The sequence below is a fragment of the Thalassophryne amazonica genome, chromosome 8 (genome assembly GCF_902500255.1).
Source record: "Thalassophryne amazonica chromosome 8, fThaAma1.1, whole genome shotgun sequence".
Taxonomy (NCBI): Eukaryota; Metazoa; Chordata; class Actinopteri; order Batrachoidiformes; family Batrachoididae; genus Thalassophryne; species Thalassophryne amazonica.
In genome coordinates this window covers 103,345,346-103,362,508 of record NC_047110.1, presented here as the reverse complement: position 1 = coordinate 103,362,508, position 17,163 = coordinate 103,345,346, and the positions used below count along the sequence as shown (strand labels likewise).

The 17,163-nt window shown below is 43.8% G+C and overlaps 1 protein-coding gene across 1 annotated transcript in view; it reads left to right on the top strand.

Annotated features, from left to right (window-relative positions):
• spg11 (SPG11 vesicle trafficking associated, spatacsin) overlaps positions 1 to 14,305 on the top strand; it is a 102,347-nt gene extending 88,042 nt beyond the window's left edge. Inside the window, 10 exon segments of the mRNA XM_034175533.1 lie at positions 370 to 515; positions 7,470 to 7,674; positions 7,815 to 7,949; positions 9,135 to 9,268; positions 9,380 to 9,499; positions 9,634 to 9,802; positions 11,789 to 11,865; positions 12,056 to 12,211; positions 13,361 to 13,512; positions 13,607 to 14,305. Coding sequence (XP_034031424.1) covers positions 370 to 515; positions 7,470 to 7,674; positions 7,815 to 7,949; positions 9,135 to 9,268; positions 9,380 to 9,499; positions 9,634 to 9,802; positions 11,789 to 11,865; positions 12,056 to 12,211; positions 13,361 to 13,512; positions 13,607 to 13,781 — 1,469 coding nt within the window. The 3' untranslated portion in view covers positions 13,782 to 14,305.
• Positions 14,306 to 17,163: the final 2,858 nt, after the last annotated feature.

Genomic DNA, 17,163 nt, shown 5'->3' with positions numbered 1-17,163 from the left:
CAGAAAATCATCACATCACTTGCATGGTATAATATCCGTTTTGGGGCAAAAACCAAAACGTCTGGCCCTTATTCCATCCATCCCTTTTCTATACCTTCTTCCTTCGATCAAAGGTGACAGGGGTGCTGGAGCTGATCCCAGTAATGTTCACACCATGCTGGTGCTTCCAAAAAACCTCCCAGAGATGTCACGCATGTTCAGCAATAGTAAGAACTCCATGGAAATGCAAGGAGTTCCCAAAGGGTACAACACATTTCAACCTTCAAGTTGCTCTTTCATAGGTGGTCATTGATGTTAGGTCTTTTAAAGGCTGTGCTACGACGCAGAGTAGAGGTGAACTTTAAATCTGTCATCTTCCCTGCCTTTCAGTTGCCTCACTGAGCAGCCTGTCATCATTTATGATGTTCAACCTGCCGGAGGACCAGGTGTCACTCCAGCTCCAGGTACTGGTCGACCAGTGTCGCCATGGCAACAACTACTGCAAGCAAGTGCTCAGCCTCTACCAGTTATCCAAGGTACTGAAATGCCCATCCAATACCAGACTCATTTATTGTATTATAGAACAAACTGTTTATTAAAATTCTGTGGAAATCAAAAAAATCTGGAAGATATCTGTTTATAAATTATTCTTTAAGCCAGAGGTTGTCATCATATATGACTTTTTGTCCCCCGGTCTGTTTTTGCGTGTTAGCGTGATATCTTAAGAACCAGTACTTTCGTGATCACCCAACACCAGATGATTACGGTGACCTTGGGGTCAATGTGAAGGTCGCAGTAAGATAATCAAGATATTGTCAATGCCGCCCTTGTTAGAGCAATATCTTAAGAACCAGCTGGTCAGTTTCATTCATATTTAGCACAAGAGCATACTTGGGTGGTCCCCCAACACCAGGTGATTACTGTGAGTTTGGGGTCAATGCCAAGGTCACAGTGAGATATTCAAGATATTGTCAATGCCACCCTTGTTAGAGCCATATCTCAAGAACCAGTTGGCCAATTTAATTCATATTTAGCATAAGGATGTACATGGGTGATCCCCCGAGACCAGGTGATTACTGTGACCTTGGGGTCAATGTCAAGGTCACAGTGTGAAAATCAAGATGTCATTGCCACCCTTGTTAGAGCGATATCTCAAGAACCAGCTGACCAGTTTCATTCATATTTAGCATACAGGTGTACTCAGATGATCCCCTGACACTTTGTATTACCGATTTGTCTCCTGATGACTCTTGTTTGTATAAAAGCCAAAGTTATTTGAACAAAGACAAAGCCAGACCAGGTCTGTCTGTTATATGTGAACCAAATGCACCAGCTAGCGAGCTAGCCCACAGTTCTACCATTGTGATGCAGAATCAGAATAATGCATGCTCTCTCCTGAAGTCTGCAAGGTTCCCACTTCATATCTGACTTTGTAGTTCAGAACAGGAACCAAATGTATGACTTCTTTGCTAGCGTATATTTACTTATATTCATTCCATGAGTACAGATCCACTGTTTCTGACTGTGGTGCCTCACCTTTTCATTTTCTGTTCATACTACACTGCATAAGAAGTCATGATTCTGCAGCACATCATGTACAGACCAGACAAGGCCAATACCAAGTCAGCCTTTATCAGCAAACCTTGGGCTGAAATATCCTGTTTTCTAATCTGCAGTACCGTTAAAGAACAGATAACGGTGTGGTTTGGGGTGGTGCAATAGAGCTTTATACACAAATCTCACTTCTCCATGTCATTTTAATTTAAAAGTTTAATTGGCCTTTTGATGGCCACCAACAAAGTTTTTACGTTGTATACGTCTGACATCGAGTCATTCAAATGCATCTTTGTGATTCAGTGATGCCATAATATGTGGTTCTGTGTGGCCTCTACATTTGAGCAGTTTTAATTTTAACCACTTGAAACATTGGTTGTTCAGTCCATATTGACTCCAAGCTGTCTGAATTAAACCGTTACGACCTTGAGCAAGAGCTCACCCAAGGTCACAGGTCATGTGACCAATTAAAAAGGTGTTTTATGTCTTCATATTAATTTTTCATAATAACCATTCTTGCATCTTTAGCTGCCTACTTTAAATAGCCATTCTAAATGTTGGCACTGAGCTAAAAAATAGGCCTTGACTTGTGATCTTAATATTTAACCAGTTTTTCTCAAATCTCAAATCACTTTGTCCTTCTCTAACCCTCAGTCATTCCACTTAGTTTGGTGCAAATCAGATCAAAGGCCTTTCAGTTATTTTGGTCACACTCGTGGAAATACGGTATCAAAAGCAATAGCCCCACGTGCGCAACCACATGCTGATGTAATGAACCTCATAACATAGAATCACAGTTAAGAAGAAATACATTCTATATTTCATTATGTGTCTTAATACAACCTGTTGTGTGGCTGGGGGGGCCTGGCTGCCTTTTGTTTCTGTTTTCTGTCCTGTCTTTTGTTTTTCCTTCCAGGTGGCTTGCATTTGGGACTGAGTGGCTGTGTTGCTGAGTTTATCAGGACCTCACCCTGATCACCTGAGGCTGATCACCTGCGGCTCGTCAGGACTCACAGCTGTGGTGCATCTACAATGGATTGGAACATGGTGGCATTTAAGGCTGGAGTACACAGTGTGTATTTGCCAGAGACTCGACCTTGTGACCAGACGGGTGAGATCGTCGTCTCGGGAGCCATCTCATCATCAGTGGATGCAGAGAACGTCCAGGTTTGATGCATGGTCTGTGAAAGAGGAGGGGGTGAGGTCTCACGCTCGTCAGCACACTTCCTGAGGTACGTTAGATTTTGTGACTAACATTTATACAGTCAGTAAATGTGATGTCCCTCACACCTTATTATATTGAGCTGTATGTTGGTCGTGTAATCAGCTTCCACTGCAGTGGAGTTTTGTGAACTGGATGTTCCATGCCTGCAGGGGGGAAGCTGATTAGTAATTAAGCCAGGAAGTGTTTGCTGTTTGTGCACCTTTGAGCGTTCTCTCTGTGTGTTGAGTGTGGACTCACATAATGATTCCTTCTTTCACAGACTCGGTTTGTCGCGGTCACCTGGGGGGTGTCGGCGGGGTCCTTGGGTCCGAATTGGATCTGGCTCCGGACCGTTGGCGCTGCTGGGAGCGCACCGCAAAACCACCACGCCAGACCGCGCACTTTTATATTTTTTCACATCACTGTTATGTTCATTAAACTCTGTTATCCTTTGTACCGTGCTCTGCTTATTTTATACTGGGTCCTTCAAACGCTGGTCGGTTCTCCGGGCTGCATCCGACACATAACAGTAGTCTCTGGCCAAACATCAGGGACCCAGCGGTAGCAGAGACGGTAACGCGCCGGGAAGGCGGCAGCAGACGTTCAGAAGTTATCCGGGTCAGTTGCGGGTGCTCTCCGCCCGGATGGTGCGCGTTGGAGAACCCATTACTGAATACTGATTTGAGCGCTCGTGCAGCCGTGTTCCTGTGTTTGTGCCTTATCCGTGGGTCGTGGTGGAGTGTGACTGGCGACGGCTTCGCGTCGCACTTCGACCGGATAAGAGGTTTGAACGGGAGCTGCAGGAGTGGGTCTGTAATGGGTGAACGCGCACGGCGGAGCTCTGTGGCACGGGTCGCGGTGCTTCCTGTGTTACAGTCGTAGCCCCGTTTCCCCGGGTAATGATAGCTACTGCGTCTGTTGTGTCAGCTCCGGTGTTATTTAGTTGAATCACATTTTTGGTTGTGTGTTGCACACAGCTGCGCACAGAAAAGCAGCTCGTTTGTTTTCTCTGTCACCAAAGAGGGTTTTTCATTTTTAGCACTCTGGCTCCCTTTGTTGGTGACTGAGTCACATTACCGTCAAGCTCTTAAGTTGGAACAGGTGTGTTCCATTTGTTTGAGCTTGACGGTATAAATCACTTATTTGTTTTGTGTTCATTTTGTGTGGGTGTTTTTTGAGTTGGTTTTTGTGTGGGATTTTTTTTTTTTTTCCACTGTTAGTGTCTGGGGTTGTGACCCTGCAGCCTGTTTGGAGCAACAAAACAGGACCCAAGCAACTTTGTTAGTCTGTTAGTCTTTCTTTTTATTTCTTTTAGTTTCACCTCCCAGGGTTTGATGGGACGGTCCCCTGGGTGGTGATGGGGGGTAATTGGGTTGTTTTTTCTTTTTTCTTTTTTTTTGTTTTGTTTTTTGTTATGCCCTCTCTTCTCCTCTGACTCCAGCCGGGTGAGTTGTAGAGTCGGCGTTGCTGGAGTGGTGCAGTTTGGTTATGCTGGGCGTTTCCCAGGTAACCTCTGCACCTGGGGGGGGGTGTTTTGTTTGTTGATTCCCTGTTCCACCTCCGGCTTCAGCGCGCCTTTGAGCCGTCTGCCATCGGCGTGGCTGAGGTTTGGGGCAGTGGGATATACCCGCAGCTGGTGGCTGGTTTAGAAGTCGGAGGAGTGGCGCCGTTTTGTGCCATCTGCCATAACTGCTGTTCCACTCCTCCCGGTTGGCTTCTGGGGTATAGTCACTGTTGGTGACACTGGACGTGCTTCCAGTTTCCACTGCACCAAGGGGGTGGGGTTGGGGTTGTTTTGTTTGTATGTTTTTCTTTTCTCCTTTTGTTTTTCCCCGCAGTTTCCGTCCTCAGGGTTTGACTGTGGTGTCCTCTGGGGGGGAAAGGGCTGTGGGTCCATCTAGCCATAGACGGCCGGGGCTGGGTCCGTTGGTCATGAGGGGAGGCGTCTCCTGGGGTTGATGGAATGGTCCCAGGGGGACCTCGGCTGTGGTTATTACTCCTGGAGCTGGCGGGATGTCCTCTGGGGGGTGTTGGTCCCTACATGTCATTAGGGGGGGGGGGGGGGGGTGTTAGTGTTTTTATTTGTAAGCTTACGTTTGGGTTGTGTTTTTTCTTTTCTCCTCTTCCCGGGGTTTGATGGGACGGTCCCCTGGGGAGGGGGGGGTGGTTTGGTTGTTTGTGTTTGTCTTTTTTTGTTTTATGACTAATCAGACTGTGAACATGGTTGGACAAAGGCTGACCGCACAGGTTTAAGAACTCCTGGCCACACCTGTGCTAAGTGACTGACAGAAACAAAGGCAAAGATGCAGCCAGAGGAGAAGACATCAACCATTGTGTTGGAAGACAAATGCAGATACGGTTTCCAGCCATGGCCCCTGGAGGGGGGTGTTTCTCCTGGGCCGGGTTTGTGTGGTCGCCGGGAGGCTTCCCGTGAGGGTGGGGTGCTGTTGTGTGGCTGGGGGGGCCTGGCTGCCTTTTGTTTCTGTTTTCTGTCCTGTCTTTTGTTTTTCCTTCCAGGTGGCTTGCATTTGGGACTGAGTGGCTGTGTTGCTGAGTTTATCAGGACCTCACCCTGATCACCTGAGGCTGATCACCTGCGGCTCGTCAGGACTCACAGCTGTGGTGCATCTACAATGGATTGGAACATGGTGGCATTTAAGACTGGAGTACACAGTGTGTATTTGCCAGAGACTCGACCTTGTGACCAGACGGGTGAGATCGTCGTCTCGGGAGCCATCTCATCATCAGTGGATGCAGAGAACGTCCAGGTTTGATGCATGGTCTGTGAAAGAGGAGGGGGTGAGGTCTCACGCTCGTCAGCACACTTCCTGAGGTACGTTAGATTTTGTGACTAACATTTATACAGTCAGTAAATGTGGTGTCCCTCACACCTTATTATATTGAGCTGTATGTTGGTCGTGTAATCAGCTTCCACTGCAGTGGAGTTTTGTGAACTGGATGTTCCATGCCTGCAGGGTGGGAAGCTGATTAGTAATTAAGCCAGGAAGTGTTTGCTGTTTGTGCACCTTTGAGCGTTCTCTCTGTGTGTTGAGTGTGGACTCACATAATGATTCCTTCTTTCACAGACTCGGTTTGTCGCGGCCACCTGGGGGGTGTCGGCGGGGTCCTTGGGTCCGAATTGGTTCTGGCTCCGGACCGTTGGCGCTGCTGGGAGCGCACCGCAAAACCACCACGCCAGACCGCGCACTTTTATATTTTTTCACATCACTGTTATGTTCATTAAACTCTGTTATCCTTTGTACCGTGCTCTGCTTATTTTATACTGGGTCCTTCAAACGCTGGTCGGTTCTCCGGGCTGCATCCGACACATAACAGTAGTCTCTGGCCAAACATCAGGGACCCAGCGATCAAAGCTGATCTGCTGTTGCCAGATCAGCTTTGCAGGTTGGAGCCTTGTCATGGACCATTTTCTTCAACTTCCACCAAAGATTTTCAATTGGATTAAGATCCGGACTATTTGCAGGCCATGACATTGACCCTATGTGTCTTTTTGCAAGGAATGTTTTCACAGTTTTTGTTCTATGGCAAGATGCATTATCATCTTGAAAAATGATTTAATCATCCCCAAACATCCTTTCAATTGATGGGATAAGAAAAGTGTCCAAAATATCAACGTAAACTTGTGCATTTATTGATGATGTAATGACAGCCATCTCCCCAGTGCCTTTACCTGACATGCAGCCCCATATCATCAATGACTGTGGAAATTTACATGTTCTCTTCAGGCAGTCATCTTTATAAATCTCATTGGAACGGCACCAAACAAAAGTTCCAGCATCATCACCTTGCCCAATGCAGATTCGAGATTCATCACTGAATATGACTTTCATCCAGTCATCCACAGTCCACGATTGCTTTTCTGTAGCCCATTGTAACCTTGCTTTTTTCTGTTTAGGTGTTAATGATGGCTTTCGTTGAGCTTTTCTGTATGTAAATCCCATTTCCTATGGCGGTTTCTTACAGTTCGGTCACAGACGTCAACTCCAGTTTCCTCCCATTCGTTCCTCATTTGTTTTTTTTGTGCATTTTCGATTTTTGAGACATATTGCTTTAAGTTTTCTGTCTTGACGCTTTGATGTCTTCCTTGGTCTACCAGTATGTTTGCCTTTAACAACCTTCCCATGTTGTTTGTATTTGGTCCAGAGTTTAGACACAGCTGACTGTGAACAACCAACATCTTTTGCAACATTGCGTGATGATTTACCCTCTTTTAAGAGTTTGATAATCCTCTCCTTTGTTTCAATTGACATCTCTCATGTTGAAGCCATGATTCATGTCAGTCCACTTGGTGCAACAGCTCTCCAAGGTGTGATCACTCCTTTTTAGATGCAGACTAATGAGCAGATCTGATTTGATGCAGGTGTTAGTTTTGGGGATGAAAATTTACAGGGTGATTCCATAATTTATTCCTCAGAATTGAGTGAGTCCATATTTTTTCCCTCTGCTTGGTCTAAAAAAGTAACTGTTACTGACTGCCACAATTTTTTTTCCTGATTTCTTATAGTGTTTCTTAAAGCCAGAAAGTTGCCATTTGAAATGACTTTAGTTTTGTGCCATGTCTGTGATCTGCTTTTTTTCTACAAAATTAAACAACTGAATGAACATCCTACGAGACCGGTGATTCCATAATTTTTGCCAGGGGTTGTATATGATCACTGATAATGTACCTATGTCTTTATGCTTGACCGTTACTCTGCGCTGCCCCCTTCAGGAGCTTCAGTGTTCCTTCAGTCAGATCTGTGAGGAGGAGCCTTGCTCAGTGCTGGAGAAGCTGCTGCTGTCCGACCAGCCGGACCACTTCAGGAAGGCCCGGGCCTGCATCCAAGCTCAGGGTCTCAGTGCAGACACCGTCGCTGAGCTGGTCTCCTCCTCTGTGGTCCAAGTGCTGCTGACCTCCACCCAAGAGCTGCAGCCTGGTGAGATGTGGCTGTCTGCAGACTTGCTTATTTCTCTAAGAGTCACTAATGTGCACCTTCAGATGTTAGATCCCTCACAACTCTGATGTAACTTACAGGCCCAAATGAAGAACGTAAAATGTGTTTTTGTGACTCGGCAGAGAGGCAGGCGTTCAGGGCGTTGGAGGGAAAGGAGTCACTCGTGCAGCTGATCAAAGTTTGTGATGATCCAAATCTGGTGGGAGTGAAACTGATGGAAAACATTACGACTGTTCCACTGAGAGACCTCAGCTGCAGTAAGATTCACACACATATTTAGAGCCTGGCCGATACAGATTGTTGGAAGGCTGATCTTGATATTAGGGAGTAAAAAAATGTAGGATACCAAAATATCTGTCAATATATACATTAAAAAATGACAGTGATGCCTCACATTCTGTTTTCGAACCCTCAACCCATGTCACATCACTCAGCATTTGCATAAACTAAACTTCTTATGTATTTTGGCCTTACCGAGCTGGCGGCTTAACAACCGCTTCAGTTCATCAAGTAAAAAAAAAAAAAAATTTATTTCAAACACATCTAAATGAAAAGGAAGAAATATAATTATGAATTTGTCTCTTGTCCCTGGAAAACACTCACTGAATAGCAGCTGGTTACTTTGTCTGTATATTGTAGTTTATGTGACCAAGGGGTGATGGGGTTCCATCCATGCTTGACAGCATTGGCCATCAGCACACCCCCTCCTGGACAAACTATATAATGACACAATTTCCAACAGCCAAAGTGTTTTTCTGCATTGCTTTTTCTGTAAAAATAAATGTTTCCATACAGGAAAAAATAACGCAGATAGCAATATGTTTGTGGAAGGATCGTATCAGCCAATATTATCATCCAACCAACTGACTGATTCCCACCTAACTTGGCATTTAAATGAAGAACAACTCCGGAATTGCGCTTAAAGGGTTTGTTTTGACAACGATCAAGGTAATTGATGTCAGAGGTTAAAAAATGTATATTAATTTTTAACCCCCCCCACACATACACACACACACACACACACACACATATATATATATATATATATATATATATATATATATATATAAAATAAATTTTAATGCATCCCTAATTAGTAGACTGTGAATCTAATTCACATTTTATTCAGCTTACAAAAGCAAACGCTACAATTTGTGTCTCTTCAAAGATCAGTGATTAAAAAATTGCAAATTTGCAAATTAAATTACAAAAGAAATGCCAGTATTTCAAAAAGCTTTTGTGACAAATATTTGAAAGAATCTTTGTTTTATTTTCAATTAGCAAAGCTTTTAGGGATTCAAAGTTTTTCACCAAAATTGGCGGGAAAAGCTCTGTATATGACCATTGGGGGTGCTGAATAGAAAAATTGGAGAATATGTATTTTGAAATTATACTTTTCAGAGTGAAATAACACCTGTCGTCATCTTCTTCTTCTTCTGTAGTTGTGGAGATGCTGATTGTAGCTCACGACTGTTTCAGTCTCACCTGTAACATGGAGGGAATTGTTCGAGTACTCCAAGCAGCCCGTCACCTTAGCCACGCCCACCTCGCTCCAGGCGAGCACTACAACCTCCTGGTATGCTCCGCCCACTGATCCTACCTAGACATCGTTAATGTTCCAGCCGATTTGGGCTGCTTAGTTCTCGTCTGCATTGAGTAAAGGTGTGTTGACGGTCTGTGTGCGTAGGTGCGGCTGCTGACGGGTATCGGCAGGTACAATGAGATGACGTACGTCTTTGACCTGCTGCATCAAAACCATCGCTTTGAGATGCTGCTCAGGAAGAAAGTGGAGACGGAGAGAGGCCAGGTTTGATCCATAACCACCTGTTCATCTTCATGTCTGTCTCTCCGTAACGCTGCCTTAATCCCACTTTAACAACAAGCGCTGCCATTTTAACAAGCTCATTTGTTCGCTGTAAACGCTCTTCCCTCTGGCTGCAGAGTTCCAGTCTGAAGACGGCTCTGCTGGACTATATCAAGCGCTGCCTTCCTGCAGACAGCGAGAAACACAACATGGTGGCGCTGTGTTTCAGCATGAGGAGAGAAATCGGAGAAAACCACGAGATCGCAGCCAGGACGCAGCTGAAGCTGATCGAGTCTCAGCCCTGGGGTAAACCAGCACAACCATCTAACTGACTGCTCGGAGGGTTTATTTGCCTCATAATCTCCATCACAAGCACAAATCTTATGCATGCTTTTTTGCGGGGAGGGGCATGCCAGTGGAGGTGTTTTATTAAATGAAGATCTATTTTAAATAATGTAACAGACATTTTCCGATTAATACAAAAAAGTGATTATTTTGTTGGTTTATATCCCAGCGCATGATTGCTCAGAGACAGGAAATGGGAAAAATAATAAATTAATAAGGAATTATTATCAACGTAGATGAAATCAGTGCACCATCCTCTCGCAATACAGGTCATGTTAAGGTCAATAAAGAGGTCACGGTCTGCTGTGTACGGCAATATCTTCAAAATGCAAAGCGCAAATTCAATCCAACTTGTATAAACTGAGTGGATCGTCTTCTCATGACACAGATCATGTCAAGGTCAAATGTCAAGGACAAGTCAGAGGCCGATGTTGACCCCCAAAATGTGAATCTGCTGCAAATCGTGAATAATCCACAAACCATTCATGAAAATGTATGCAAACCGTGAATATCCAGGAAATGTTAATCATTTTGCTGCACACTGCAAATAAAATATCCCACAAAACGTGAACGCAGGTCTCTCACAAAACGTGAATATCATTCATAATATATATTTTCTTTCAGTTTAAGTAGTTTACGGTTTTCAGTTTACAGATCAATTACTTCAGGAAATCTTGTTTGCAAACCCGATCTCCGCAAAAAAAATGTTTTTTTTGGGGGGGGTTGGGGGGTCACTACATCCGGTGAGACCGAGAGGTTGTCCCGAGCAGGCTCTCGCTTCTCGTCAAGTGCCCGGCAAACTCAGGGAGGACAGACTCCTCCGATGGAGCAGAAGGGCAAAAGCTCACTTGATCTTGATTTTAGTGTGAATACAGACTGTGAAAGCGCGGCCTAACGATCCTTCTGACTTTTTGTGTTTCAAGCAGGAGATGTCAGAGAAGTTACCACAGGGATAACTGGCTTGTGGCGGCCAAGCGTTCACAGCAACGTCACTTTTGGTCCTTCAATGTCGACTCTTCCAGTCATCATGAAGCAAAATTCACCAAGTGTTGGATTGTTCATCCACTAATAGGGAACATGACAAAGTCTAATACGCACGCACGAGTTGAGGGGCGGTGCAAGCCCCGTGATGCAATGAAAGTGAGAGGCACGCAGTCATAATCCAACAGATGGCAGCTTCACATCATTGGCTCCTCAGCTCAGCACACACACCAAATTGTGAAGAAATTCACATTTTCTGAGATGTGTGTTTACGTTTAGGGAGATATTTTTTCAGTATACATGTTCTGCAATTCACGGTTTGCGGAGGAATTTCAATTCAGCTTGTTGAATGAACTCAGCGTGTCATCCTCTCACAACACGGGTCATCTCAAGGTCACAGACTTGACCTTAGGGTCAAGGTCAAATCAAAGGTTGTCTAAAATACATCAATTCAATTTCTCAGGAACGATGTGAGCTATTGAAATGTGTGTTTCTGCATAGCATGGACCTCTGCTCTCCTTTGATTGACACATGCATCAGATGTCACACGTCCATGATGTGGGTTTCTGCATAGCATGGACCTCTGCTCTCCTTTGATTGACACATGCATCAGATGTCACACGTCCATGACATCACTTGATGTCACAGAGAAGGAAACTCATTAATTACAGTCTGTTTTACCAGGGCTCCACCCTTAACCACCTGATTATCTCTTCAACCATCTGTCAGTATGAGCGCTGGACTCTGTTTGTATTTAGTTGTTTAGCTGCAGCCTTTTTGTCAGGGTTTTTTTTTTTTCAGGTGTTGTGTGTTCCAACCACTCACATGCAAAATGACAACAAGATAAAACTACGCAAAGGAATAATGGCAAAATGCAGCAGAGTTCTCTGATTGTACTGAAATGTCTTTATTTACATTGTTAAAAGTGTTTGTCTTGAGCTTTTTTGTTGATTTGTCTCTAAACAGTTGTGACTCCTGATCTGAAGGCTTCCTTGCTCAAAGTGTTGGCTCTGCTGAAGGACGCAGCAGAAAGCTTCTCCAAGGTACAAAACTCACAGATCAGACACCTTTAAACAGAGAACCTCAACGTTCACAGTGGGACTGTGTTTTCTGAAGTCCTCAGTGCTCTTCATCACATTTTTTTCCTCTTTTTTTTTTTTAAATATCTCTGCTGTTTTCTTGCAACAGTTTGCTGATTGTGTTTGACATTTAACCCTGATTGTCGTCTTCCAGGACTCGTGCGTCCGTCAGGCGAGCCGCTGTGTTCGGACCGCGAAGCTAGTTCATCTTCAGATCCACTTCTTGAACCAGGGATCGGAGCTCCGCCTCGTCAACCTTCGGCCCGCAGAACTGCTGAACGCCGTCATGGAGCTGCCGCGGTGCTACCAGGTTTGCATCTGTGTGAAGACATTTGGCGCCAACAGATTTCCCCAATGAGACTCTGTGAAAAAAACACAAGTAACTAAAAGCCATGTTTGGAATCGTATTGGGTGAACTTTCTTTGGCAGCTGAAGTCTGCAGAGGCGCAGCTACATTCTGTTGTAGTTTTGGCTGCATTTGTCTTTGTCCCCCTGAACCTCCCAGGTCCTTTGGCCAGTTACCACTGAATTTGATGTGTGGCTCACAGTCAGTGGCAGTGGTCAAGGTTATTGTGGTCAAACACCCCTACCCTCCCCACCCCCCACCTCACTTTGATGTCTACCGAACCTGGCACCAATCTTTTGGCTCTGGAATTGCACAGGCAAGATCACGTTTGCCAAAGGTCAACCACTGAGCTCAAAATTCAGGTTTTTCACTCCGATGTCCATCAGACCTTGCACTGATCTTTTGGTGAGCTCTGGAATTGCACAGGCATGATCAAATTTACTGAAGGTTTTTTATTAAGGTCACGATCATTAGGGGTCAAAGCTCAAAATTCAGGTTTTTCACTCCAATTTGCACCAAACTTGGCACATACGTGGACACGGGCTCTGGAATTGCACAGACTAGGTCAGACTTACAACATGCCAATCATAGGGGTGAAGGCCATTGGGGTCAAAAGTCAGAATTTCAGTTTTTCACTCCAGTTTGCACCAAACTTGGCTTTCACATGGAGCTGTGTTCTGGAATGGCCTAGCAAGGACAGATTTACCAAAGGTCAATCATGGGTTCAAGGGTCATGTCGGCCTGTGTGTACTTGTCCCAGGATCCTTTGCTGATTTCTACAAAAGGTTGACCCTAAAATTGCACTTAAAGAATTTTTGCAAATGTGAAGATCAAGAAATTTGACCTTTTTCAATCTAGTTTGGACCAAATGTGGCACACACACTTCGGTGGATTCCAGGATTGCCCTGGCAAGTTCAGGTAAAGGTCAGTCATTGGGGTGAAGGTCAAAGTCTTTGCAGTCAAATGTGATGTCACAGCTCTGACTGTCTTGATGTGCACATGTGCAGTGATGGTTTTTGGCCTATGACTTGATCAGAGAGTATGTTTGATAGAGTTTTGACTTTCTGTGCATTAAATTGCTGCCGGACAAAAAGTCTTTGTCCTCTGTCTCAGGTGTTTGTTGTGTCGGACGCGTACGGCTACACTGCGGACTGGGCGGAAATCCTGTACCACAAAGTGATCCTGAATGGAGATTTTGTTTACTTGGAGGAACTGAAACGGCGACACCCGCTCACCTCCAGCCTGTTTGAAGACATTTTCCAGAAGTAAGCCAGAGTCCAGAAGCAGCGTTCAGCTTGTCGGGTTGTTTGACTTAAATGTGACGGATCTGGTCTCACTGTGTTTTTGTCGTTGCTTCAGACTGGCCGACGCGCCCGGCAGCATCATTGCAAACGTGAAGCGTTTGCTGTCGTACTGTGATGACGTGTGCACTCGCTTCAAGCTGGCCTACCAGCAGAACCTGCACGATGTCACCACGTCTCTGCTGCAGGATCCCAAGACCAGCAGCTTTCTGAGGGACAGGCTGCCCAGCTGATACGCTGAATGACTGGTTTTCATGATGACGGATTCTACCATCTTCAGCCACTTGATCTGGATGATTGAATCAATCATCTTTATCCAGAATAGCATCAGTTTACAATATGTATATAGAAAAACAAACTGAAAACCTTTAGCTTTTCTAAACTGTCTTCTGTGGAGGTTAAACAAAATTATTAAGATTGGAACTTTCTTCTAACAAAATCAATTAATAGAAAATGTTCTGTTATTAAATGTAAAAAGATGGAATGCTGGTGTATTTCTCATCATTTTCTCAATGAAAAATCTCATTATCAGCACAAGAAAGACAATAAAAATGACTATTAACCATTTCTGTGAAGCAAGGGTCTCAAACCTGTGGCCTGGGGGCTTAATGAGGTCTGCAAGTCAGCTGTTTCTGGTCTCTAGCATATCTTGTTTTATTTAATGCGGTCTGCACTGATATGTCATAATGATGAATCTTTGTCATCTCTGCCACGTCCTCAGGTAACGATTTCTTTACAGTAAACGTTACGGTAAAGCAATAAGTTGTGTGTATTGTTCTTCGCCTTATGATGCCTCTAACGAGCTGGTGGCTGCAGGGAAACATCTGTTTTCTGGTGATGCTGCAGGACAAGCTTCTCATGTCGCCGCGGTGTATTTAGCAACCCCGCTGAGGCACACATACTTGCAATCACCTTGGTCTCTACACAACTATATAAGCAATATCTTAGCAAGACAGTAGTGTTAATTTCATCAGACGATCAGAGATGAAATATATTTTTAAACAACCGTTGTTTATTTTTCACAACTAAGACAAGATGACGGTGATATTAGCTTGTGTTGTTGACGAGAAAAGATGAGACTAAAAGTATGAAGTACAAACTGAAATAAAACAGTATTTTTCATCAACAAGAGCATTCAGAATGTTGCTGGAGCCACCAAGCCAAACAACTCTTATTTCCTGTACTACTGTTGCCATCTTGTGGCTGCTACACAAAACTACATGGAGCGAACAAATCTTGTGGGAGCTTTACAGATTTAAAATATTGTGGGAAAATGCCACAAACCTTCAGTCATTCAACTAGTGTATTTTGTCAGGTCATGATACAACCCCAATTCCAGTGAAGTTGGGATGTTGTGTTAAATGTAAATAAAAACAGAATACAATGATTTTCAAATCCTCTTCAACCTATATTCAATTGAATACACCACAAATACAAGATATTTAATGTTCAAACTGATAAACTTTGTTGTTTTTGTGCAAATATTTGCTCATTTTGAAATGGATGCCTGCAACACGTTTAAAAAAAAGCTGGGACAGTGGTATGTTTACCACTGTGTTACATCACCTTTCCTTCTAACAACACTCAATAAGCGTTTGGGAACTGAGGACACTAATTGTTGAAGCTTTGTAGGTGGAATTCTTTCCCATTCTTGCTTGATGTACGCCTTCAGTTGTTCAACATTCCGGGGTCTCCGTTGTTGTATTTTGCACTTCATAATGCGCCACACATTTTCAATGGGCGACAGGTCTGGACTGCAGGCAGGCCAGTCTAGTACCTGCACTCCTTTACTATGAAGCCACGCTGTTGTAACACGTGCAGAATGTGTCTTGGCATTGTCTTTCTGAAATAAGCAGGGACGTCCCTGAAAAAGATGTTTTCGTCTTTTGTCCGGAGGACACGACGTCCATGATTTCCAAAAATAATCTGAAATGTGAACTCATCAGACCACAGCGCACCTTTCCACTTTGTGTCTGTCCATTTCAATTGAGCTCAGGCCCAGAGAAAGCGGTGTTGTTTCTGGATGTTGTTGATGTATTGCTTTCACTTTGCATGGTAGAGTTTTAACTTGTAGATGTAGTGACGAACTGTGTTAACTGACAGTGGTTTTCTGAAGTGTTCCTGAGCCCACGTGGTAAGATCCTTTACACAATGATGTTGGTTTTTAATGCAGTGCCGCCTGAGGGATCAAAGGTCACGGGCATTCAATGTTGGTTTTCAGCCTTGCCGCTTACGTGTAGAAAGTTCTCCAGATTCTCTGAATCTTCTGATTATATGATGGACTGTAGATGATAGAATCCCTAAATTCGTTGCAATTAAACGTTGAGAAACATTGTTCTTAAACTGTTGGACTATTTTTTCACACAGTTGTTCACAAAGTGGTGATCCTCACCCCATCTTTGCTTGTGAATGCCTGAGCCTTTTGGGGATTCTCCTTTTATACTCAATCATGACACTCACCTGTTTCCAATTAGGTGTTCTTTGAGCATTCATCAACTTTCCCAGTTGTTTGTTGCCCTGTCCCAACTTTTTTGAAATGTGTTGCAGACATCCATTTCAAAATGAGCAAATATTTGCACAAAAACAAAAACGTCTATCAGTTTGAACATTAAATATCTTTGTGGTGTATTCAATCGAACATAGGTTGAAGAGGATTTGCAAATCATTGTATTCTGCTTTTAATTACATTTCACACAACATCTCAACTTCATTGGAACTGGGGTTGTAACATTCGTTATTTCAGATGTGTGAAACATTGTAGTTCTTATAAACAAAGACTAAAATGCAATTAATTCCCTTTTTGACTAAACTAAAATAAGCCGACTAAAACATGACTAAATAAAAATGCTATGTGAATGACCAAATATGACTAAGACTAAAAAGGACATTTGTCACAAGACTAAAAAAAAAAAAAAAAACACGTAACAAAATAAACACTAATCTTAAGAATGCCTAATCAGATTTTTTTGGGTGAAACATCAAGTCAGAGATCAAGGTCAAATTCCAGCCCCATGTTATTTGATTTAGTAGGAAAATGATGCATGCTACCAGACTTGACCTGTCTTAATTTTATGGAAATCAATTCAGATAATATTTATTTATTTATACTCAACAAAAATATAAACGCAACACTTTTGGTTTTGTGACCACCATTTGCCTCATGCAGTGCAACACATCTCCTTCGCATAGAGTTGATCAGGTTGTCAATTGTGGCCTGTGGAATGTTGGTCCACTCCTCTTCAATGGCTGTGCGAAGTTGCGACGACGAACTGGAGTCAGGTCGAGACCCCGATGAGCACGACGAGCATGCAGATGAGCTTCCCTGAGATGGTTTCTGACAGTTTGTGCAGAAATTCTTTGGTTATGCAAACCGATTGTTTCAGCAGCTGTCCGAGTGGCTGGTCTCAGACGATCTTGGAGGTGAACATGCTGGATGTGGAGGTCCTGGGCTGGTGTGGTTACACGTGATCTGCGGTTGTGAGGCTGGTTGGATGTACTGCCAAATTCTCTGAAACGCCTTTGGAGACGGCTTATGGTAGAGAAATGAACATTCAATACACGAGCAACAGCTCTGGTTGACATTCCTGCTGTCAGCATGCCAATTGCATGCTCCCT